Source organism: Falco biarmicus, chromosome 8, assembly GCF_023638135.1.
Source record: "Falco biarmicus isolate bFalBia1 chromosome 8, bFalBia1.pri, whole genome shotgun sequence".
Lineage (NCBI taxonomy): Eukaryota > Metazoa > Chordata > Aves > Falconiformes > Falconidae > Falco > Falco biarmicus.
In genome coordinates, this window is record NC_079295.1 from 39,682,798 (window position 1) to 39,709,705 (window position 26,908).

A 26,908-nucleotide genomic window follows, 5' to 3' on the forward strand; every position below is an offset into this window, starting at 1 on the left:
GACCCATTTGACCAGCAGGCACTATCAGAAATGCTTCCCTGCGACTCTACTAGGGGCATTAAGGCATTTTACTCACTTAAGCTATGACTGAGAGGTCTGATGTCCTGGAAGGTGCTTGCTGAATGAGCTGTCCCAAACCTGATGAGTATGCTTTGATATCAGCAGCAAGATTGTACTTGTTGTTCCTAAATCCTTCAAAGTCTCTCAAGCACGATTTTGGGTAGGAGGTCTAAGAGACTTGCGCATGTTTTCTCACCAGTTTTTCTAAGTGTGGATTTTGATCAGGGTCAGACAAAAGCAGATATTGGCAAGTCTGGTCACTTGGAGCTTCAAAGATGAAAGAAACACAACTACTGAGAGGTAGGGCTGCCTGTATAGAGAATAAAGAGTTTTGTAAAGTGTCTAAGGCAGTTAGACCAGTCATCTGAGACCAGTACATGTGTGAATGGGTATTTGACTTAAAAAGGATTTGATGAGAAAATTCAAAGCTAGTTTAAAGCTAGGGAATATTGCAGAACTTGCAGTACTACAAAGAGTGCGTCTTAGAAAGACACAATATATGGAAAATCCTCCACTCCAGGCAGTTCGTGTATTTAGTGCAATGGACTATACACGTGCACAAAAAATAAACATCAAGCTAAGGTGAGTGGACAAGACAGACAAAGTGTAAGTAGAAAAGACAATGCTGACATAGTAAATTCATTGCTCAAGGGCAAGTAAAATGTAAATAAGTTTAAAGAAATCAAAGACTCATGGCACATACTCACTAGTGCATTTAAGAGATACATTCATCCTACTCATGTTCAATATCAGGGCTGAAACAATCATGATGCTGGGAGGCATGTTAAAGCATCTTTCAAATCTGATACAAATGCAGTGCATATATATATTGCAAGAGTAGCTTGTGGAGAGCTCAGAACTGAACCTGAAAGAGTAGGAATCCTGGTTGAGGTCAGACCCCGTATAAAATCATCACTGTTGGGCAGACCAATTCAAAAGGAGTTTCATTTTAAACAAAAAGGTGGTGATAATATAGGTTAAAAAACAGAGATTTTATACTGGGGACCATTAATAAGCCAATATTTTAAAAGTTTTCATTATTTAAAAAGGCTCGAAAGAAAGCAAGTTATGGAGTAATTATAACAGTTGGACTTGATGATCTTAAAGGTTTTTTTTCCAACCTAAATGGTTCAATGATTCTATGATATAGAAGCTCACAGAAAAGGAGAACTTCGGTGAGAGTTTGCTTTCTGACTTTCATGGAATTCTTTGCCACATTCTCTAATTTCAACATCAAAAAATACTGGTTGTCTCACAATACTGAATAATTTATTTGTGATGCTGGACAAAAACAATGTGTTGTTAGCAAAACCAAGTTTCTCACAAGAAGCCCTAGACTCACCAGCTAAGATACATTTCTGAGGAGGTTGCCTACACTTCAGCATCCCAGGCTGAAATTCCAGCCAATTGCCATTTTGGGGCTTTAAGTCGGAAAGTAAATCTGTCATATCCAGGTCTGAGTTATTTGCTGACAACTGGATTACAGTAGCACAAAAGGGCTATAATTGAAGGCTGCAAGAGGTCATAGACTGAACATAGTCAAAAGAAGTAATTCCACTTAGTAAAAGTAGATATCATCCAAAATGAGAAAAGTTAAGCTTATATAAGGTGAAATTCTGACTCCATTCTGGCTGCCAGTTGCTGGGAGTTTTGTCACTGACTTTAACAGTAATCAAAATTTCACTCACTGTCAACAGAGATGCTGTAAAGGGTGCCATGAAGTGAAAGTTAAAATAACTGTTAACCTGGGGCTTCCAAAATACACATTCTGAGCAGGGACTGCTGTCTAACTCAGCGTTTTCCTGATGTAGCAATGCAGACAGCCCTTCTGGGGACCGAAGGGATAAAACTGTGCTAGTGGAGTACATCTAGGATGTGCGATAATAATTACCCTGCTGTAACTGCTGAAGCTCCCATTGTTTATCATCCTGCGGGCCATGCTGGAACTCGACGACTTAAGCATAGTGGGGTATAGTTTGTAAGAAGCGATTTGAAAAAGACGTAACATCGCTGAGCATCGCTGCCAGCACCGACATCCTTCCACCTGAGCCGCTCTTCTGAAAGACGGGTAGAGATTACTGGAAGAAAGACCATAGTAGGGGCTGGCAGATGCATGAAGTTTACTGGGGGGAGGAGGATTATATCATAATACTGAGTCTTGTCATCTTTTTATTTTTCTTACCAGTAAATCTGAACCGGAGAGTGCAATTTATGTGCGTGTGTGAACAAGGCTCCATAGGCTCTCCTGTGTGCTTTCCATATACCCTCTGCTCTGGGTGTGCCGTAAAAGGGTGGCTTCTTTCACTGAGTTAAAAACCAGCTGGGTTACCAGCAGAACTGGTGGTTCTGCTTTTTTGCCATGTACTTTTTTGTTTGTCCATCACTAAGCATGTCAAAGCCTTGGTGTCTCCATCAGAAAACAATGCTGTTAATGACATTAATCCACCTTTATTAAGAGCCTTTAGCTTTATGGAGGAGTACCAAATATTATTAAGACAAAGACAAGAGGATAATAAGGAAATGTGTTTTTTCCTCGCTGACCTACTTTCTAACCTCACTTTAAAATCTTCCATTGATTCTAATTATGCTTAATCTAAAGCTAAGCTCACAAATCTAGCAAACTTAAGGGCTGCTTTTAAGTGAATTTTCTCGCCTGTCAGAGTTCCTCAAGCTTTATATGCTACAGTTAGAAGTTTATTTCCAGCCCAGATACCAAGTTGAGACAGCTCTTTGCCTGTAGGAAGCAGCCAGCACCGCTACTATATGACGCGTGAGTTCAAACACTACCTTGCTCGAATCCAGCCTGTGTACAGCATTCTTCACAGAACAATTGCAGTCCTTTTCTCATCAGCGATAGCCAGAGGCAGTAATAAGGGTGAAGGATATCTATCATGAAAAGTCCAGTGTCAATGTGTTCCCCCAATTTATTTACTGACCTTCAATGCAACAGCCATACTCCTGACCCTCATGAGATGAAGCCTAAGGGGAAATGGCACTGAGCACCAATTCCATATCCTGTTGTTCTGTGGTCTAAATTAAGTGCTAATTAATTACCACTGGCATTTTTGGCATTGCCTGTCAAATTGGATTTAGGATATCCTTTTGCTGTTTAAACAAATAGCCCTACATCTAAAGCTAAAATCCCAAGTGTTAGTGATTTCTTTACTATAAAATTTTTATTTAAAAATTCAGCAAGTATGCCCATGGATTTTGCAGGTAGAATTCAAATAAAAGAAACAGGAATTGATATTGTCAATTTTGATTAATAGTCCCTCATTAATAAACATCCTGTTATTCAGTTTCCACCTGCAGTTGCTGATGTTGCCTGGAATCAATTAACTCATATAATTTGATTTATTTTACAAAGACATTTTTGGATGTGCTGTGCTGACGATAAAGGTTTTATATTTACAATTCTTGATTTAAGGGAGATTGTTACTAACTGCTTTTTATTTTTAATGTTAGAAGGAAATGTAGCTTCAGGCATTCTTGAACAAAAATATTTAAGCAATTTTAAAAGTTAAAGCTTTATTCATGTAAAACTATCTGTTGCCTTCTGAGCCACACAAGCCACAAAAGCATACAGATCCAGGACCTCTGACAGGTTGGTCTTTACAATAAGCTAGCTGTTCTGCAGAAAAAAATCAGAAAGAGAATTTTTTAAAAAAATAACATATCAGTCACAACAAAAGGTACACCACCAGCCAAAAATACAGTTAAGGCCTCTATGTGTTATATCTCTGTCTGAACATATATTATTCTATGTAGTCTCACACTGTCTTTATCACTCTGCTATCCAAACACCTCTAAGTAGTACATTAGCATCTGCCTAACATCTGTCATGGGTGGGTTTGCTCTCTCCCATCCACTCCCCAAGGAGCAGCTCATGCTTGCAGCGGTGGTGTGGCTTTTGAAGAGGGGCTCGCTGTTGTTTAAGATATATACGCTGCTACAGTGCTTTTCGAGAAGGCAAAACTGAATGCCTTGTACGCAGAGCTGCGGCCAGAGGAGTCTGAGGTGCTCCTTAAGGAACTTTGTGGCCTTCAGCTGACTCCAACCAAATGGCTGTCCCTGAACGGGCAGACTTCAGGCACAACAGCGACTCGCACTGTGATAACTTAGACTAGGCAGACCTCCTCCTCCCTCTGGTCCTACGAGCATTGGTCAGAATCAGTCTGCACTCACACACACAAAAACTAAAACCCAAGCCTAACTGGGAGGACAGAGTGCTGGTTGTCAGTAAAGGGAAGAAGAACTTAGCATGTCACCCAGTTGGGTCAGTTTTCCAAAAGGGAGACCTGGAACTTTTGCAGGAATAAGCAAGATTTTGTGGAAAGATTTTGAATCCTATTCTTTGACACAACGGGGTTTGGGGGAGTGGGACCTGAGCCTCTGCCCATACCTGGCTCTTCAGTAAAGCCACCACAACGTGGAGATGAGCTCCTGCCCTTGCTGTCCACGCTGTGCCAGGACACTGGTGTGGACCCTCTGCTCTTGGAGCTTCTCCAACACAGGAGACGGCCAGAAAAAAGAAACTGTCCCAAGGCTGAGATGCAGGTACCATGTTACCCTGCTGTCTTCATATAGCCACAGCTGAGGGCAGAGGCAGGAGCACCGCTCCATTGTGCAGAAGAACAAGCAGGACTTCTCCAAAGCACATTCCTGAGCGAAGTCCCTGCGGAGGGCCTGAGTTCCTTTAGGTATTTAAATGTGCTTTATATCTTGGCCTCAGTCACCTGGAAAGTGAAGACTTTCTCTACAAGGCAGGCACTGTGCGAGGAGAGCACAAAGGCAAAAGCGCGTGCACCCTTCAGCAGGGACATCATACAGGTAGCAAAGTTCACCCAGTGGTGAGATTTTATTTTGAACTGTTCTCTTACTAAACCAGGCTAAGCCGAATTAAATGCCTTTCTTCAGTTTTTCAGAGTCTATTCAGCCAACTGCAAACCGATGTTCGGAGTTATTTTAGTTATTATTTTCATTTAGGGCTAGCCTCCAAGGCAGTTCGTCCAAGGAAGGGCTCATGCTGTCAGATACGTGGGGGATCCCCTGAGGAAGCCCATTCTCCACCAGGTCCCTGTCAGCTCTCCAGGTACTATATATAGCCATCCAACAGTCAGATTTAAAGGCTAGCCTGCACAAGAAGACAGCATCAAGTGCTCGTTCTTGTGTCCCAGAACGACTGAAGAGAAGGGATTTTTCCCAAAGAGCTGTAATATGAACCCACAGCTGCAGAACACAGGAAGCCCATGGAGTTTCTGTAGGCCAGGAGCCATGGAGGCTATTTTCAGCAAAAGCAAGCTCTTAAGTATGTCTGAACTATTTCTGACCCCTCTCGTAACATATCATACACCATGACCTGCTTTCTCTATTACCAGTCCCGGATAGCTATTGTTTTGAATTCAACCTATGGAGCAAACGAGAATTTTAAATACCTTCATGTCTGACACTGGCAAAACAAAGTAGCTTAAAACTGTATTAGTCCACTGAGACCCCTGAATCATGTATGTTTGTCACAGAAGAAACTGCCTGGCACATTTGGAAAAGGACAGGTGGTGTAGTGTTTTGGAGCTCCTCTATAAGCATAAACCTCAGGTCGTAGCTACATACACACTGAACTCCCTCCTCCCGACCTGGTATACAGATTGCATAAACAACAAGCTGAGGATTCAACTGATAATGTTTGCATTTGCTTAGCTTCATCAGCTGGTGAATACCACTGTAATGCAACAGAGCAAATCATCCATAAAGCCAGTACATAAATAATAATGAGGTTTAGTTTGCATTCGTAAAATATCAAGAATCCCAAATTATTACTAAATCTTAAATTTATCTACGTTGCAGTGCAATGAAATGAACAGTTTACTTATGGTGTTGGGGGCTCCCTTACCACCAATTATTTCAGTAAGTCTCACAAGATGGGGTTAAGTAGCGTACAGGCCCTGCATCCTTCCTTCGTGATGGGTGTGTTTTGCATTCTGTCCAAGCTGGCATATCCAGCTGGATACGGATGTCACTGCAAGGCTTGACCTGTTCCAGGACACCTATTGCTGTTTGTGTTTTAAGAGGACTCTCAAAACTGTAGTTCAGTTGCCTTTTTAGTACCAAAACCTGCTTAAGTTCTTCCTGAAGAACTGCGATAAGCTGAACTGAACAAAGTTTACAACAGAAAATGACGTTGCAGTAATATGCTGTATTGCGGGGAAGTACGTAACAGGCCTTAAATGGAAAGGAAATACATTGAGAAGAAACCCGATAGTTTATCTGTGCATCATTTTGTACTTGTGCTTGCTTCCTAACGTTGAAAAACCCGTCTTGAAAGCACTGCCAAAATGTGCTTATACACACACAGACATTATCACTTCGAAGGACGGTACATTTTATTATCAGGTTATTTTCCAGTACATTTGGCACAGTTAAGGTAAGTATATTAACTTTACTCCCAAATAAAGAAAACAAAGTTGTACTGAATGTCTCAGCCATTGTCAATGAGTTAAGAACTGACAGGAGGTCCAAGTAATCAACCCTGTCTACTGCACCGAGCTTTCCCCTGGGACACCTCTTCTGATCATACAATGTATCTGACTGGTATGGATGTAGAATTGCTTTCAATAAAGATTTTATTTCAAGGTTGGATGATTCCTTCCCAAATGTCTTCTTACTAAAGCAAAGTATGTAATACCTGTTATTTTTTAACTCCTGTGAACCAGCATTTGGGAAAGAGAGGAGCATAAAATGTTGGGCTAGAAACTGTTCATCATAAGAGTCAAATTTTAGCCTGTTCAAATTAATTAGGAGCTCTGCAATAGCCAAAGTCAGAAAACTGCTGCATAAAACCTGGCCCATAACAAGGCAGGGAAAAGGTCTGTTAAGAGTGTTGTGAGTTGAAGGCAGCTGAGTCATTCCTAGGGTCGAGTCCTTAAGCTAAAACATTACGTTTGCATATGCCTGAGTATATACAGGAAACAGATATTAACTAATTTGAGGATAATTATTGGTAAAGTGAATCAATGGGATGCCCAGACACTGACCCATTAAGGCAGTTCACAGGAACTTATACCAAATCAGCCCCGTTGTCCATCGGGATGAGCAGCTCCTGCCGTGACAGTGGTCGCTAGCACAGTTCAGCAAAGGTACAAAACTCTCCAAATGGGCTGTCATGGAGTAATCCGCTTAGAGTGGAGTCGGTTCCTAATTCTGTAAGTTTAGTTGTTATACCAAGAGAACAGATGTCACATTTGCTTCATTTTTTTCTGCTTTCTGGGGAGCTTTCTTTGTTCTCATGCATCTTTAATCTTTCTTAGCCTCTGTTTAGACCTCGGTTTCTGTCTCTCATGGCAGTGATTTCCCTAGTTAAATCAAATATTGGGCATAAAGCTGGGGGACAGGATTCTGATAAGACCAAAACCTACTTTTATCCCTTGGTTCTCAACCGAATTCAGAGGATGGCATTTCCGACACCCTACGTTCTGGTCTACAATATTTTACCAGGTGACCTATTGTTACTCTTGTTACCCCATCATTCGGTAATGTGTTGCCTTTTAGTCATAGCCTGTGTTACCGGTTCTTGAAGAGCAGCAGGACTGTCTTGCTGAAAAGTTACCCTTGGTTATAACTTAAAAACCTAAAAGAGTACTATGGCTAAAACTAAGGGTAGAAATGCACCTAACACTGATCAAACTTAAATCCTCAAAGACTGGAAAAGGCTAAGAAAGCAAGAGTGAGCAGCTTTCGGTGCAGCTGGCGGAGCACAGCTCTTCCCTCCAACACTCCCCTGCTTACAGTAAAACAGTGCCCTTTCCAAAGGGGTTCTCCTCCCTAAGCACACTGACTTCTCTCTCATTTTTTTTCCTGTGTCATAGGAACATTAAAATGTTGAGGAATCAGCATCACTGTTGAAACACTTTCTCCTCCTCAACTCCTAAAGAGTAAAAATTGATTTGGGACCATTTCCCAACACCTAGTGTGTTTGAAGTAATAATCCAGTGTGCTTTCCAAATGTCAAAATTAATAATGATTTTATTTAGAGAGTTTGAAAAGTGTAGGTTTAATGGAACCAGAGAGCCAAACTCACCATACAATGACCCTCTTGGCTGTAGAGTTCCCCTGCTCTCAGGCACATGTTTTCCAGCTCATAGTTGCCTTGGCAACAGCCAAAATATAAATCGCAAGTATTTTTGCTTATATATCTGCCATTGACACTAGAGCCCTCCTATCAGACACTTCTGCTTTTTTTAATACATCATTAATTTCATTACTATTAATAACAAAAACTGTATTTTCTACATATCTCCTGATGTGTGATCTTAAAGGACGGAAGCCACACTTGAAGCTCACTTATTTGGGAGGGCAGGATCTTGCACACCATAATGCCCAACAATTTCTTGATATGGTTCCAACATCTGTGGCACCGGATTATAGATTGTTTCTAAAATAATCTTAAATTGATGGATCATTGCTCCTCTCATTTGGGCTTGACAAAAAATAGCTGTGGCATTTCCTTTCACTTTTTGTGTTGTAAATGGTGTATCACTCTTCCTGCTCTTTTTCTTGCCAAAAAAAGAATTCTTTCCCATTTCTTAGGGATTTTCTCTTTTAACAACTCAACTTCATTTAGCAGCTACAGTAATAGCTTTAAGTGTGCATATTTGGTTTTGGTTTGCTTTGACTTTTTGTTTTGTGGACAGATGAAAAAAAATTAGTTATTTCATTGGTAAATATTTGTAATTTTAAAAGGCATAAAGGCCTAAACTTATAATTATTTTATTCAGGCTGGATTCAATTCCTTCCTTCTTTCCCTCCAGTAACTATATTTTACCACAGATTATTTAGCTACTGAGACTTTCCATGTTTCCAAGTTGGCTTGGTTTATAATCTTTTGTTGTTATGGTCATTAAAACAAGTACCAGTGTACAAATAGACAGAAAATTTCAAGAATTTTCAAAATATTTCCTCAATACAAAAATTATTATTCTTGCCTTAGGCTTAGGGGCTCCAAATATATGTGGATGTTCCTCATATGGATGAACCACAACAGATAGCTGGTTCCTTTCCATTTCCAATGCACACCATGCATGTCCTCCCTTGCTTTGTGCCATACCTTAATGTCCTGAGAGGTGAGCAACTGCAGGCCATGTGTTGGCAATGTCTGGACTCAAACAGGACTTTGCCTGCAGGATGGCATCTCCAGGCAAAACAAGGAGAATTATTCTGCTCTAGAAAGATGGCAAACTAGGATGGAGAAGTTGTTCACCCATCCTCCCTTTTCTGTGTCCACATCAGAAACATAGAATCTCAATGTCTTGCTCCGAATTTTACAGATAAAGCCAGTCCCTTCCTCTGCCTTCAGTAAACTGAGCTTTGCCACCACCATTCTTCACCCTGACTCTGCTCATCTATGGTCCACTGCCTCCTCCCTGCAAGGTGTTCCTCCTCCAGCTTCATCAGTGCTATCCATTATCAACAGCACCTCATTGCAAAGCCGTGGATGATGCTAAATCGATGATCTCTATAGTTCAAGATACAACTGCTGAATATTTTTGTTTTCCACCTGGTGAACTAGCACATCTACCCATGCTGATGTCACCTGCAAATATTTTGTAAGGTTTCCAACTTATAACACATAACAAGCTCAACAGAAATCAAGTCTTTCTCACAGGGAGGCCCCAAGCTTGATATATGTGCTTCTGCATAAGTGGCATTAAGCAAAACCACCTTGTCACCCCTTTAACAAGCATTTTTAATTGTGGTAAAGAAGCGCAACATCCATCAGAAGCACACACAGTCATTTGGCAACAAAACTACTAACTTTTGAGTCTTTCTGAACTCCTAAGAGAAGAGACGATACGTTAATATTACCACAGAGGGAGGATTATTTTTTTTTAATTTATAATAAAGATGTTATATTTTAAGAAACTAATAGTTAAGCCGATCTTATTAGTGCCATATGGAGAGTGTTTTGTGCAATGGACACCACAATTACAAGCATGAGGCAGAACTAAGTAATGCTTCCTATTTATATATGGGAAAAAACCACGAATGTTGGTGTTCAAGGAATGTGGTAAATGACAAGACTGGCAGAAGTCCACAAGACAATGCTCTTTGCTGTGTGACCCACCCACTAACATGAAAGAAACTTTTTTTTTTTTAGTCACTGAAGCCATTACATCTCATGAAGTTTCCTTCACTTACATGTAGCTTGCTGTAAATTCAGCAACAGCTATGGGAAAACAGAGACAGCTATGATGATTTTTAAATTGCTGTCTGGATTTTAAAAAGGTAAATGAGTGACAATGAGGTGGGGGGGTGGGGGAAGGCAGAACTTCAACAGTCCACTCGGAATATTTAAGTTAAAACTAACAGGTTAAGGAAGTATCCATAAATTCAAACATTTACATATTAAAGTTACATTTAGTTCACATTCCTTGGTAGAGCTGTGCAATTTATTTATAAAATATGTATCTTCATTTACTTGTCTTTCTGACCTGGGATATATTATATGTTCTGGAGGGTTGAGGGAAATGGATTTCTACTTAGTTCATACTCACTGCTGCAGAGATTTATGCAAAACTGCCTACCTAAACTCCATCCATTAAACCTGTATTGTTCTAAGACTAGACTTCTCCATCCTTAATGTCATTTCCACAAGAACATTAAGTCTTAATAAAGACATAAGATCAACTTCTAATAATAATAGCCCTCCTCTCGTAATTTTGTGGGTAATAAAGATATCAAAGGTTATAATCCTTACCATTATTTTCTAAGTCATCTCATTAAGGTATGTGGTCTCAGTGTCTTCCAAGAAACTTTGTGTCAGGATAAGGCATGCAAAAGTCTTTAGTTATATAAATTTCACAATCCGTTTCAGACCATACTAACTTTATTGGATTTAAATTAGCAGAAGGAATGTGTTTCATATGAGCTCTATGTTAAGGGGCTTTTTTTGTTTTTCCAACTCTTTCAGTGGTGGAGACCACGTTAAGAGAAGTAGGGAAGCTTTGCCTGGAGCCACCAAAACTGTTGACACTGAAAATGCTCAGTTCCCTTAGTATAATGACAATTCCTCTTTTCGGTGTCTAAATGTATGCGCTCACAAATTATTACCTTATAGCACAAACACTAACTAATGCTCACTCACCAGAAAGCAGCAAATTATGCTGAGATAATAGGACTGCAAATGGGGCTCTAGACCTCCACCCTACACACGTCTTGCTCTCTGAGGCTGACTCTCCTTTCCTTGGTTGCCGTGTTGGCAGAAGTTCTCTCTTCCCTCCCCCTTTTCTTTCTTTTTGATAACTTAACCAAACCAACATCCCTATTAGGAGAATCAGTAAAGAAGTGCCTCTATGTACTTCAAATACAACAGCGACTCCTTTGACATCCCTCTTTTTAACCAATTCTTTCCTTTCGTCAACAGGATAGCAGCCAAGGAATCCGTGAATCTTATGTCAACACAAAGCTTAGGAATTGTGTTTGGACCAACACTCCTTAGACCCGAAAAGGAGACAGGGAACATGGCAGTCCACATGCTGTACCAAAATCAGATAGTTGAACTTATGTTGAGTGAGTACAGCAAGATCTTCGGCTCTGAGGAAGACTGACAGACAGGGCCTGTTATTGAAAATGTTCACATCTGTCTTGATGTCTAATATTTTTACATTTCTGTAAACATATTTCTGAAATATTTCTTTTTCTTTGAAGTGACAGATGCCTCATTTTGTGAAAACTTAATGATGATTTTGTGTTTAATTTTCAAACATTGGAATAAAAAATATTGTCAACATTTGCCTATATGTATTCTGCATTAACCCTTTGAGAGTTTCATTATGCTAGCACTCCAAGTGTCACTTTTTTTGCAAGCTGAGCATACAGCATATGGCTAAAGACCATAGAAAATGCTGTTTACCAACATATGCAATGGCACAGAAAGACAAATAATAACTGAGATTTGTGGAAAGTGAATTAAAATATGTATATTAAAAGCAATGAATTAAAACAGCGATACCAGATCATTTGTGGCTAATCTGAGTAAAATGTACCTTTCTTTTTGATGTATATTGAAAGTTAAAGACATAATGGATAAACAATTTGCCTACCCCAAGAGTTCAAAAAAGATTATGTTTAACACCTTTAAACAAATAAAAAAACAAACAAAATAAAAAAAATTTAAAACATAGAATTCACTATTTGCATAACAGTGCCTAACAAAATTAAAAACTAAATTGGAACTTTGGCATTTTTACTTAAATGCAGTACATGAAATGAAGACATTGCATGACTACTCATTTTAATGTAACATCCATTTTGATTCTTCATCACACTGTACATCTGCCTGCTTTCCCCAGCTATCTCATGTTCTGTAGCATTTGTATTGTGCTCCTGAGGATGCTTTATTGGTGAACTACATTAAATTCATCTAGAAAGAACTTTAAAAAAAAGCCTTTTCATATGCCCTTAGGATTACTTGGCTAGACTTGAATCAATTTATGCATTTGATGGTTAGTTTCAGTTGTCATGGATAAACAAAAGGGTAACTGTCTAGAATATATCAAATATTGTTTCATTTTGAAATGTATGTTTCCAGCTATACACATCTCCTACCCTGTTTTGTAAAAGTATTCTGCTGATAAAATGTAGACTTATGTTTGACAGCTTTTTAATCAAGTTCAAAGAGAATAAATAAAACTAATCCAGTGTGGTAAAGAGTCTGTCTGGTTATCGATTTGTTCATAAAATGAAAAATAAACCATGTAAATAAGATGTGTGAAACACAGATCTAGAAGCAAATATTTAAAGCAATTAAAGACCCCAAAACATAGGATTAATGCATAGGTCTGCTGTGCATGAGAGATATGTCTTCAGTATCACCTCAGCAGATCACGGATTACTTCAGTTCTTACTTTGCATTGTTTTGCAAAATACCACACTATGGGGGAAAGGTTGCTTCTCAGAGCGGTCATTTACGGGAACAGATGTATGAGGTCTGATCGTTAGTTAAGAGCAGGCTCTTTCATCAGGTACTAACACAGGCAGAAAGCACCACCAAGAAAACATAAAAATTGCCCCCAAGATGTTTTCTGACTTCACACAGGTCTGAAAAATCAAGCAAAACAGAGGGGTAGTGACCAGTAATTAAAAATAAAAACACAAACCCCCCAAAACATCTCCCCCGTATCACAGACATTCCACATGATCATTTCTGAACAAAACTATAATGTTCTGGAGAACCCAAATTCACTTTACTTTCAAGAAAATATTTTTCATGTTAATGTCAAGCCATGAGTACTTAAACAGTAATGCTTTTCAGCATCGTCGTCTTTAGACTCTTTTAATAGCAACAAACCAGGCGCTGTTTATAGCCTGTGGAAATGACTGGAAGAAAGATAGTCAGAAGTTCACTCTATTCCTTAATAAAGACCATTCACATTATGGCCCCACGGGTGCTCACAATCATGCTATTGAAGTAATTTCTGCTATTACTGGAAATGAAAAGTTCACTTGTTACTTGGATCCTGTTGCACTCAGAAGAAAAGATTCTTAATTAATTAATTAATCTTCCTTAAAGCTTTCTTTTGAGCATGGAGGCTCCTCTCTTCTTGTTTTTATAAGCAAGACAAGGCTTATGAAATGAACGCATATCTTTCTAAGATCAACTGGTTTGGGGGGGGGGGGGGGGCTGGGGGAGGGTGGGAAATCAGACAAACTTTTGGACACATAAGCCTTTCTTTGGTTTTGAAGGGTTCCTTACATGAATGCTGTACAAATGTGCTGACTTCTCTACTAAATGCTTTGTTAAAGATAGAAGCCTGATATGTGGGTAGCCAACTCTGGGAGGACACAAGTGCCTCTCATCAGAGGCGCGTATACATCTGGGGCATATAGCAGATGTCTATCCTTTTTTGTCCCAGCAACAGAAAGGAATAGCCATGCCTTGCTACCAAGCTGCTCCCTTCCCCAAGGGACCAGTTTTCTCCCTGTCTCCTTTAATATCTACATTAATTCACTGGGAAAATTTACTGACTCCACCATTAGTCAAAGAGCCAGCCCTGCAGCTCCTGCCATCAGCCCCTCAGGGCAGAAAGCAGCCAGACAAAAGATGCTAAGAGTAAAGAGGGGGAGGGGGGAAAAAAAAGAAAGAAAGAAAATATTTGCAAGCCTTAACTGCAGCAGGGTTTCTTTTTTCCTCCTACTCAGGTAGGAGGAAACTCTTCGTTAACCAAGGTCACAGCCCAGGGCTCTGACAGACTTTCTTTTGTTGCTGGACACATACATTTCTAAAACCCAAAAGTGTCTAAGTTTGGCCTCCATCCGGCATGAGCAATTCACTGAGCCCATATCACCACCACGCCGGTCCTCCAGTTATTACTTAAAAGAATATTAACTATGACCTTTCCAAATTTTTAACAAGTCAGACTTACAGGAGACCATCTTTTTAGGCTCTAACTTCAGCTTGAGAAAGATCACAGGTACAGGCAAGGATCTATCACTACGAATGGTAAATGTTTGGCAAAATGAAGGCTGAGAATGCAGCAGAGACAAACACATTCAAGAATCTGTGTGTTTATCTGCATCTTCTTACTATACAGGGTATCTTCTACTCAAACTCTTGTGAAAAGACAGCTGTGCTAGTAACTGGGGTCACTATAGTAAAAGGAGACATCAGAAAGAGACCTGTAAAGGAACCGAAAAAGGCATTTCCAGCTAGAAGGATTTCTCATTAAAATAAAAATTAAAAAATCAATTTATTGAATCTCAAACTTTTGCATGAAAAATTGTCAGTTTTTAACTCAAGAAATCCAACTGCAAAATGGAACTTTTGAGCGAACAATGAGAAAGACAGACTGACTCACTGAGCTACAGTTAAAAGAGGACATGTACACTGCCCTGAATAACTTTTCATCCCTCTTTTTATTTACATATATATATGTATGTATATTACGAGCAATGCACATTTTAATAGTTCTTTAATACTCTGCTAGGACAGCGACAGTGCAGGTAACATTCAGCCTGTTTTTGTAAGCACCCCATGTTGCAACAGAGCCAAAGACTGCCATTCAGCCCAAGGCACTCCAGAAGTTCAGCTAACCGATTACTACATATTATATATACCATGGGTAGATCTTGAAAGAAAGCTGAAAAGTAAGTTGGACCCACAATCACCACCGTAATCAGGCAGTATACAGATTTTACATGGCTAATGCTCAGAAAAAGCTGTAAGAAAAGCCTTGGGGAACGCACATATCATGGCACGGCAGGTTCCCCTGCACAGCATTACTGCTTCAGAAAGGAAACACGGAGCATAAGGAAGCTGAGCATAATCACAGATGCAGGTCTCAACCACAAGTTCTGATGTAGGATGCATAAATGGGGCCAGGGGCAATGCTCATTTTGCAGAACATAAGAACCTTCCTTAGCACTCACATTGGATTAAAAGAAAAAGAATGCTTCTCTGAGGATCAAAGGCAATACATAAGAAAAATCTCCAGCAAGTGGCCTGTTGAGGTCGGGCCATACCCAAACTCAAGATCAAGTGCTACAGCCGTTGGTCAGTAGGCTTCACCAAGGGAATGCTTGCAGGATACTACTAAAGCAGCAATCTCATTCTTGTGCCAATCCACCATGTGTTATCACAGCAAACGAGTAGACTCTACTATTACTTACATACTGCATGCTACTCTTGTACTCCACAGTTGCATTCTGCCAAACATACCTGAAATACTATGAGAATTAATGCACATTTTTCCTCACAGATCCTTGTTAGAAAGGATCTGGTTGCGCAGCGGATACAAAACATGAGCCCTCACTTCATTTTTTTCACACAAAACCTATATTGAGGTTAAAAAGACCTGTGCCTAGAACTCAAGGCATGAGAATTAGGGATGCAATATCACTGCACATCAGTCATGTGGGAAACTGAGGCACAGAGCCAGCCATGGCATTTTAGTGTTCATTTAATTCAGCCCCATTCCTTTTTTTTTTTTTTTAAATAGAAATTTTATATTCTACATCCTTGCTTACTCTGAATCCACTGGTATAATGCAACATTTGGGTTGTTGCATCACTCAGCCCAGCTCATCCCTGCAGCCCAGGGGCAGGATAGCCTCAGAAGAAACAGGAACAGGTAGAAAATTGCCTTCCAAACCCTAAACCGTGGTGAAGTTTCCTGGCTTGCCGAAGTTTACTCTTGAACCCTCAGAAACACTTCAGCCATGCAGAGAATCCACTGTTACATGGCAAAGCAGCCTGTCCATGCACCTCCAAAATGCTTTGCACACGCTGTAAAACCTGGGGCGATATCTTACACTTTCAGTAGAAGCTGACGGTTTTGTTTAATAAGTTTAAGAGGGACCATAAAACACTGCAAGTTCAGAATGCATGCCAATTAATTACCCACAAAACACCACCATTTTAGAGCCATTGTAGAGCACATTTCAGTTAATAAAAGGCGAACTCATAAATTTCACATGATTCTCCTCTGCCTGTGTCAAAATACAATTCCTGTGCTCAGCTCCTATCCATAAGTTTCTTGGATGCATAGCTCGGAGACAAAAGGAGCGACTGTCTCCCCAGTGGTGATTTCCACGTTTTTCACGAGACATTTTTCACGTCTCAAAGCTCAGGTGGTTTCAAAACAGCAGCTCAGAAGCTTTTGGAATGTTTTTTGGTTGTGATTTTGGGTAGGTGGAGGTGTGCCTGCTGCTCTGGAATGTGAGTGACCATACAGAAAACGGTTCAACCAGCCCAGTGCTCAGCCCTCAGCCTACCCACTGCAGTCAAAAAGGTGCAAGAAGTCCAGTCATTACCTCTGGCTTTCCCACAGGGGATGCTTCTTTGCAGCCCCAGGCAGCAAATGGCTTTAAATAAATGGCTGAACACCCTGTATACATTTCTATCTTTATGTAGTTTCTGTCACTTATTATCCATTTTTAATCCAGCTAGGCTCTTTGTCTTAATAGTATCTGATGAATTTCCCAGGTTAATTATGCGCCATGTAAGAAAATATTTTACTTGTATTGCTTTTAAATTCATTAGCTTTTAGTATTATTGTATAGCACTCAACTTGCTCTTGATTTATGGGAAAGGCTAAATAGGATCATCTGACTGACCTCTTCTGGCAATTCACTCTCCTATATACCACTAACATATCACCTCTCATTTTTCTCTTAATCAGTTTAACCTTCCCTCGTACAGAAGGTCTGCCACACCTCTTGTAACTTGCTCTCTCTTTCACTGGGTGCTGCGCGCATCTGTTCTGCCCTTTTGAACAAAACCCTAAGTATTCAAGGTGAAAGGATCCTTAATGTTTTCATTAATAATCTCTTTTCAGCTCTTAAAAGAATAAAGTTGCTTGTTTGTATCTGAGTGCTCCTCTGCACTGAAGAACTGAATTGTCCTTAGTGTTCCCCATGGACCAGATTCACAAGGGAATTTGGGGAATTAAATGTGATTTCTGGTCCCTACAGAGAACATATCAGTGCCACTGGTTTCTCCCATTGTGGTCATCTCACCTTGCAGCTCTCCCAAGTTTGCAGCAGCAGCTTCAGCCACACACCCCTAGCAGTCAGCAGGAGAGAAGGCAGGGTGGGAAGAGGCTGCCCAGCAGCAGATCTGCTCCTGTGCTGCAACCCAAAGCACTGGGAGCAGGAGCAACTGAGGGAAGCTTCAGACTTCCCATAGGATTGATAGTAGTACATTTGTGTGTATAATAACAGCAGCAGCAACACTCATGCCTTATGGTCTGCATCCACCTCCAGCACACCCAATATACATGCACTGGCCAAAGCTCTGTAGGGCCAACAGTTAGTGGCAATTTCCTGGCTGTTCGGGTGGTAAAAGCCTGTCTTCTGACACCAAAACCCAATCCAAATCAAACCCCCTTTGCCACTTGGTGATAGAAAGTTCTACATTTTGACAGATTTTCTGTTGCGTCAGTGTGCATTCAGCCTGGGAACAAAGTCAGTCCTGAAGGAATGAGATTGAAGGTATCTGGTACCTGCCTGAACCACTTTCACCTTAGTTTCTCTGAGCCCCTTGCAGTCTTTGTGATATTGGATTACTCACAGGACACCAGCGTGAAGAATTCTTTTTGCCTTTTGATGTTGCAAAAATCAAAATTAAGTCTATGTCAGCTCAGGGAATTGGACCTGGACTCTACTACAAGACAGGCTAGGATCCCACACACAGAATCAGCTCCCTCACGCCAGCTGCAGATGAGATGGCAGCTTCATAGACCAATGATGAAGCACAGAGGTGATACTGTACAGACACTTGTATCTTACTTTGAGATACACATCTAGCTGTGACCCAAACACAATTTCACAGGTTTTGCATGGACCCAGGCCATGCAGTGCTGCAGGAACATGGAGCTGATGATCACCATTCTCCATATGACATTCGAGGTCAGAGAAAACAACACAATAATGCTGGTTATTTCAGGTATCCTGAGTGTTGTTGGTTGGAAAGCAAAGTGAATTTCCTTTTGTGCTTATGATGTCCTTCACCTCAAACATAAGAGCTGAACGATAAGGCTACCTTAAACAGAAATGTCCTCAGATGGAAAATACAAGCACCTTCTTGAGAACTCTAGTACTATTCTTTTTCACGTCATGTCCCTTTGAAGTGTAGATAGCCAAAAACACTGGCAATGCTTTCCCTCTGATGCTGCAGTTTTTGAGAGTATTATGCACATTGCAGATGCGGTTTTCTTGCACTAGATTGAAAAAAGAAATAATCTTATTAAAAATGTAAAAGGATTTCAGGGTTCTGTGCATACTCAGAGAAAAGAGAGATGTCAACAATAAACATGCCATCTGAACAATACGGAAGGACCTCTGTCCCATGGGCATAATAGATGTTTTGTTAATAACTGGCTTTTATACATTTTTCAAAGGGGGAGGGGGAGGAATTAGTTTTAAAATCAAAATATTTTCTTTACTGGGCAATTCAATATCCTCTCTGAAACACAAGAAGATGAATTGAGACCCAGTGCATTTCCTGGGTTCACATTCTTCACTGATGGGTGCTCTTCCACAGTCAGGACATCCCTAGCCCAGGGACAATGACTTGCTGGTGCTCAAGAGTTTGTCATGGAGCACATTAGCTCCAGCTAATAGATTAAAAAGTCGGGCCTTTTAAGTGGCTTAGGCAGACTCAACACAAGCATTGATGGAAAAGATGTGGGATTTCCAAGTTACTCATTCTCTGTGACTGCTGGATGGGGTGTAAGACAGAATGAGCAGGAGGACAGAGGCTCCTTTTTCCACTGTCTGGAAGAAAGCAAGCAGCTACTGCCACAACAGGCTAATTTTTTTTTTTTTTTTCTTCCTAATTTAAGTCAGCCTTGCTCTGCCAAGAAGAAGCGTCAGCAATGGATAAAGGAGAGAGATGTGACTCTGCTCCTCTAGATACCCTCCACCTGAGCCTGTGTCCAGACCCTCAGGTTTGGCCCATATCAAGTGGCGGTTCCAGGGAAGGGTAGGCCTCCAGAGGCTGTTTACACTTATTTTTCACTGTCTTTTGTCATGATACCATTTTTCTTCACACACAGCCTGTATTTCAGATACTCTGAACATCTTTGGAAATGCTGTTCCTGGAGTGTAGGTCCTCAGTAAATTAGTTTCTCAAATAACATCCCAAATGGCTTTAAGGAAGCTAGGCAAATGGGTGGGGGCAGTCAGAGACACAGGGTGTATTAAGGCAGAAAGAGCCTAAGGTAAATTTCTTCTTCTATTTTCTGCAGATATATATGACCCATGTTGTTATGGAACAAGCTGTGCATGTTGGGTTTTGGATAGCCTATCTGTACAAATAGGGTCTTTGCTACAGAAAGTGAGTGCTGCTAGAAACCTGCGATCTTGTTAAATGCAAAGAAAGACAAAGGCTCCACCTCAGAAGCAATGCCATTTTTCCCTAAGATCATCAGCAGACACTTGCTAGGAAAAAAACCCCATTGCTTTGAAACAGGTAGTGACGAGAGGTGAGCCTGGAGCTCCGTGGCCTAAGGGTCTGTGGGCCAAGCCAAGACAGGGCTGTGCACTCTGCTCCTGCGCCCTGCGATGGCTGGCATTGCAAGAAACAACCTAAAAAACCTTTCCAGGATGCAGGAATTCCTATTTTCTCTCAGCTTTAAATGCTTAATATCCCAAATCATTTCCACACAGCCAGACCTTAGATTTTACTTGTGAAGGCCAAACCCTTTTTTAATCCTTTTCTTATCTGTACAGCTGGGGATTCATTCATAAAAGATTTTGAACATTTGACCCCAAACATGCCCCAGTACAGAAGGAATCTCTCACTCACATATCAGGTTGGGATGCCTTTTTCTGCCTTAATTCAAGTCTGCTTTGCAAGACCACCCGGGGTCACAAGTTGTGCTTCTTGCCTTTCCTATGGCCACTCTCCCGTGGAAGCAACCAGGAGAACTTACTGGGTAGAAAGAAAAAAAGCGATCTAATTAAGAAGCAAGAGTGCATCTGTCTCAGGCCACTTGCCAAGATAATGGGGGGTGGGGGGGAAGGAATCTTCAGCTGTTAGGCATTGCTACTTTTGGACTTGCTGACTGCAGTAGCATGGGTGACGGACACCTCACAGTCAGGTCTTGGGATGTTCTGTGCTCACCTAATGATGAGGAATTTGTGGGATTTGTCCCAAGTTCACCTGACTATAAATGTGCCAGAGTTCCTGAGGTTTAGATGGCTCTGAGCACATCTCTGATTTACTTAAACTCATAATGCCTAGTCGTCAAAACACAGGTACACGTACAAAATAACAGATGTATCTGGCAATTACCTCCAGGAACCCATGGCCAGGTTGTGTCACAAAGAGCCCAGATGCGACCTGTGTCATAAGTGGTGGGAGGAAAGGGAGCATGCGAGGACACAGCCAAAATGGGTAGACATGTTGGCAGGAAAAAGCTGGATCACTAGGGGTATTTGGCAAATCCCAGATTTTCTGGTGCCCTCCAAAAGCCTGCACTTTTATGGAAAGAAGTCTCCTGAAAACGTTAGACTGGAGTTTGATGAAAAAGCTAGTCCTGCCCGTGGAGCTCATACTCCAGCCCTAGCACATCTCTTGTATGGACAACAACAGGGCATATGTTAGGATAGCTGGAATTGCATCTGTTTCTAAGTTTATTAATTTATTTAATTTATTAATTTCACAAGACCCTTCTGAGGTTATTAAACAAGGGAAGAGGAGGAAGAGTGGGAGGTAGCCAGCAGCCAGCCCTGTGTTGCTACTTTGGCCTCTGGCCAAGCTGTGCATTGAACAAACAAGAGCACCCTTGGCACCATTCTGCCGCCACAGATGAAGCAAGTGAGATGACCACCCGTGTTCTAAATGAGGATAATGATTTTAGCTAAGGCATCATTTTGCCACCTCAGTCCACCTTCTAGAGTAAAAGCAGCCACAGTGGTACCGATTTCCCTTACCCAGTCAGGTCAGTAAGGACCTGAGATGGCTTTTATCATCATTCTGGTTACAGAGGCACAGAGAGAGGCAGAAGTAGAGGTTATTTCGAACACTAAAATCCTTTCAACCCTTTTTCTCTCCCCATCACTCCATAAACCAAGCCTACAAATGCTTGAAGGGCTGTTTCACACAAAACATCTGCGAGAGGTCCAAGCTCTCACAGGAACATCTCTGCTTAACATCCACCATGCTGATGACTGTACCTTAATTACAGTGCATACTGTACCGGTGACAGTAAATATTAGTGCTGTGTGCTACAGAACAAATATCCCATGATGAAAAATTCAAACAGTATTGAGCTTTTCATTAGTGCGGTAATGGCTTTCTCACACATTTAGCTCATTTTTAACTCAACCTGCTAGGGGAAGGAAATGACATACTTTTTGTTGAATAAGACAGCACAGATTATATGAAGGTGTGTTTTTATGGGTAAAGAAACGTATGCCACATGAATCTATTTTTATGCTTTGCAGTACGTGCTGATGAGTCATTTGAATGCCAAGTTTCATTAGTAAATTGGGAGTGATATAGCTGGCCCTATGATGAAATAAAACACATGAATTTCATTTAAGAATGTAAAAATTTCAGTACTGCTGCAGAATATCTTAGAACACTAACTAGGATCATAGGACGTAAGGATTAAATCTTCGGGCCCTGTTTATAGAGGGAATTTTGTGTCCATAAAATGCACATTAGTAATACAATCTGCCTGATATTGTATTGTTCTATCATTTCTCTACGGATCATATTAGTCAGTGTCCTGTTAACATCCATTTTATCATACTGTCAGAATATTATATTGAAATGAGATCTGGCACTTTTGGGGTCCTGTGCAAGATGAAAAAATGGGTCTCCAGCAGTCTTCCTCTTAGATATAATTGAAAAAGAGGCAGGCATGAGGGCATGCTGTGATTCACGCTGCCAGAGAGTGATCCGGAATCATTCAGATGATGAGTACATAGAGAATGCCGTGCACAGAAAGACGGCAATTTGCTGTACTAATGTTTTGAAAATGAAAATTTCTAGCTGTTTTGCAGAAGAGCTTAGTAGGAAAGGCAGAAGAAAAAAAAAATAATAATAAAATCTTTTAGAGTTAAGCCAGATTATTTCTGTTGTTTTTGGAAATGCTGCACTGCATGAAATGGGTTTTCTTGAGAATTGTGTAAAACACAAATGAATGTTGCTTTATTGACCAAAATAAGTATAAAATACAGGAAATGGAAGGAAAACAGCAAATGAAAAAAAAATTCTCTCCCTTTCCTTGAGGATTATTTATAAGAAAGATCCGGGGCACCTTCCATGCTCCTTAAACCGAATCTTGGATCCTCGATGTGTCCACTTAGCCGTAGGGATGGACAGCTACATACACTCAGTACCTAAAGCCCATAAGACAATATTTCTGTCATCAAGCACAATTTCCAATAGTCCAGCTCTCTGACAAGCCCCAGCAGGAATGAAAACAATACTCTTATTCTTACCAAATAGATTATAACTAATGATATCAACATCCTATTCCTTTGGCGTTTCCACCAAGCTTCACTACCAACAAATAAATCAGAGAGCACTTCCAACCTTTGTTTAGTAGCTATGTTGTCAATATTGCTGCACAGCCAGTATTAAAAAGGTATTATTTTTTTTTCTTGTTATCCTTTGTTTTGACTAGCTTTGTTCTTGATATCACTATTTTGCACTAAATGAAGCAAATATAGTACTAAATGACAGGCCCTCCTTCAGGATTTTGTTGTGAAGGACTCTCAAGCTCATGCAGCTGACCTGGCCCCAGGAGAGCAACCCAGCCAACCGACCCGAGTGCTCTTTCAGAAACTGAACCAAACTCCCGTAAAAATCAAACCCTGCCTTTGGTTCCCACTTCATCAGGGATGCAGTCAGAGCCCTGCAGAGGAAGGAGGGCTGCAGGGCTTGGTTCAGCCTTACAGCATCCAGGGGAACACTCCCTCGTCAAATACATGAGAAAATTTGTTTTAGTGAATATTATTTTCAGAGTTCACACAGTATGGTAACGATGCCTGTATCCGTGTGTTGGAGCAGACACGATCAAAATCAGTGTTGTTCAGCAGGCTTCAAAGGTCTTTTAAAATCTGGTACAGCATCCACATTTTTGCCCTCCATTTTACAGTTTAAGTTCATCTCAGTCATCTGGCCAGCCCTCACGATTCTCCGCATTTGTGGGTGACTTTTTTAAAACATCATTCCTTGTTCTTTTTAATGTATCTGTTTTTACCATTGCTATTTACATTTTTATATATCTCGGTACACTGCAACAGCCAAAGTGTGATATTTCCAGCAGAAAGGAAGAGTCTCCTTTGCTTAAGAGGAACGGCAGGAACATATGTGCTTCGCAGGGCTATGAGTGACCCAGAAAAGGATGGTTCCTGGGAAAGCACTGCTAAGTGCCACGATGGGCGATCTACTACACGTGCAAATCCAGGTGAACGGGGAATCTTCAAGAAACTCCCATTGAGCTGAAATTGGGACCGTTTTTATAGCTTTCAGTTTTGAGGTCACAGTCACCCGGACTGGAAACTCAAAAATGACTTCAAAAAGGCAAATGCTAACTAGATTTCACACTAGATTTCATTTTACTTGGCATTACAGAAAGAATGCAGGTATTAAATAGACTGTTTCCTGTATACAATAAGGTTAATTAGTAGCAAGGGATGGAAATCAGTGTAGACATAACTCTTTTAGACAGGTATCAAAAATAATCCCCTGATCCCCACAGACCCCAGCTGCACTGAAAGAAGAACAATATAAAAGATTCTTTAAAAGAAATTTTTCAAACATTCTCCAGGTGTCCCAGCTATATTTAAATAGGCCTGTGGCCCCATGTGTACTCCAGCCCTTTCTCCTCTACAGTTCCCTTGCTCCAAGTTAAATGAACAGAGTACTTGCACAGAATTTTGAGGTGCAACATAAAGGATTTCTGTACAAAGAGACGGGGCTTGCAAACCGAGACAGACAGGAGAACAAAAAGAAGAATATATTCTAGACTGAATGGGACTTCCCTAAGCTCCTTATCAATAAGGTTAATAAGGGTCCATGCAATTTACTGATCACTACGATGCAACAACTGGGCTAAAGCTATAAAGAAGCTACATAGATACCAGCTTTTAGTGCTTCTCATGGCCCACCACATTAAAGTCCTTTTACCCTTCCCCTGTCACCCCACTCAAGAGAATAAACTCCAGCCTGTGTGATTGGCCTCACTAAAATCTCTGGTCCGCTATTACGCTTCTACCTGCCCTAGTTAAGCAGATTAATAGTTATTTCCTAGAATTTGATCCTCCAGTCCCTTTGTAATTTAAGCAGCAATGCTCAGATATTTCTAAAAATGTATTTCTGAAAAATACTTTTCCTTTTTTCTCCGGTTTAATTTTGTTATCCTCAATCATATGCATGATAGAAAAAAAAATCCAAACTTCTATCTCCTTTATAAAATACATGTCATATCAAAAAGGTGACAAGAGGGGGAAAAGTAATTAGTGAGTTCACAGAGTTCAGTAGAAAAGTTAAAATAGAGTAACACATTACTTTTTATGTTAAGATTTCACAAGACAAATCTTGCCTGTGTTTTAATTGCATGTGACCCTGGCAGTCCCACTCTGAAATGAAGTGCCGTAAAATTAAAGATGACAGACGCTCAAAACAAGTCTTGTGATCTTGATTAAACTACAAAGACCACACTTTCTCTCTGCTGCAACTCAGATATGATGGGCTGTTTTATTTGGGGAATTGCTTCATTAATGCTTTCTTTGACTAGACATGTTTATTATAAAAAATACTGAATATGGTGATATCTTGCATAGCTAAATAAAGTCTAAAAGAGAAGTAAAAAAATTAAGAATCTTTAAATAACTTCAAGACCTAAATGCTTCTTTTAAAGATCATGGGCATCTGTAGAAGGAGGTACCAAGCATGTCTGCAGTGTGTAGTACCTATTTTGAAAAGTGTAAGGGTTTTTTCACAATTATGTCTGTAAGAACCAAATTGATTGTTCTGACGGTATTATCTGACAATTATTTCAAGTTAAATTTCCACAGGCCAAAATAAAATGGGCAGGGAGGGAAAGGAGAGGGAGAAAAAGGGGCGGGGGGAGGGGGGGTGTGGACGGACACGGACACGACACCAAACCACCTCTTCTTCCAACAAAATTCTTGCTAATTTTCGGAAGTGCAATGATGATAACTAACTGCAACTGCATCTGTGCAGACTTCCAGATCTGTAAGCCTACATGAATTATGTATTTCCAAACTTGCACTGTTATCTAGACTTTGGGACTAAAGAACCTGCAGGACTATACGTACTTCTTTAAAATTAGATTTAAGTCATATTAATACACAAGCTACATCTTAACACTCCTCATTTTGCAAACCAAGTTATGAGCAACTCCTGGCTTTCTGTACCAATTTTCAGTTCCAAGAATCCAGACATACTATTTGTTAATCGAGATTCAGCTGAGCAATATTTCATCAATGCAAGCTGCTGGTACCCTACCACCGCTGTCATTATTACCATCGTGACAGAGACGTTAAAGCCTTACTCCTTTCATAGGAACAGAGAACAAACCTTGTTAATAATAATTTATACGCTATTCAGGACTGGGTCCCCAATTCAGCAAGATTCGCAGTTATGTGTCTGATTCCATTTCAGAAATAACCCCACAGCCTTCAGTGGGATTTCCCACATGACTAACTAACGTTCAGTTCAGGAGCCAGAGGAACTACAGCACTTGGTACAGTAGGTGACTGGACTGGACTGTAGGTACTGTAGACATGCTAGGTGACATCACATCTGTCGCACCTCCTCAGCATTTTTCACTTCGGAATGAAGCTGTCCAAGAATTACTAAATCCCTTTGTTCTGGATGTATCATATATTTTCTTTTACCAGTCACATATTTTAAAGAAATAAGATGTACAGGCAAACCTTTAGCCTCATGCCCAGCGAATGCATGGCAATACGTCCAGGACAAAAGGGGCTGAGGATGAAGTAAGAACTTCTTGCCCCAATTGAAGCTCCCCAGGCAGAGGAAGGTCAAAATCCCTACAGCACAGCAGAGAATTTCCAGTCTTCATTTCTCTAACCCACTATTGTTCAGCCACACCACAGTAACCCCTCCAAAGAGCCTCCAAAGGCAACAAGCCACACTCTTACACAACTGCCTGGCATCCTCCAAGACGCGGCTGTTTCATGGAGTGTGGTGAAATCTAAAGGCCACAGCTGACTTCCTACAGCACGGAATAATAAAGGATACCTTGCAAGATTTTTTATGTGCTCCAAGCACAGGAGAAATTTCTATTTACCTGCGTTCAGCTTTGAACAGACATGCATTTCTTTTGGGGTATTTAAAGGAAACTCTA

The 26,908-nt window shown here is 40.6% G+C and overlaps 1 protein-coding gene and 1 long non-coding RNA gene across 5 annotated transcripts in view; one reads left to right on the forward strand and one right to left on the reverse strand.

Annotated features, from left to right (window-relative positions):
• The window catches only part of ARHGAP15 (Rho GTPase activating protein 15), a 333,020-nt gene extending 320,258 nt beyond the window's left edge, over positions 1–12,762 (forward strand). For 3 of the 4 annotated variants that reach the window (XM_056350341.1, XM_056350339.1, XM_056350340.1), the window contains one exon: positions 11,477–12,762. In XM_056350341.1, coding sequence (XP_056206316.1) covers positions 11,477–11,660 — 184 coding nt within the window. In that variant the 3' untranslated portion in view covers positions 11,661–12,762. The remainder of the gene's footprint in view (positions 1–11,476) is intronic. The other variant, XM_056350342.1, reaches the window with a different exon arrangement.
• LOC130154339 (uncharacterized) overlaps positions 1–26,908 on the reverse strand; it is a 138,797-nt gene that overhangs the window by 35,371 nt on the left and 76,518 nt on the right. The window lies entirely within an intron of this gene.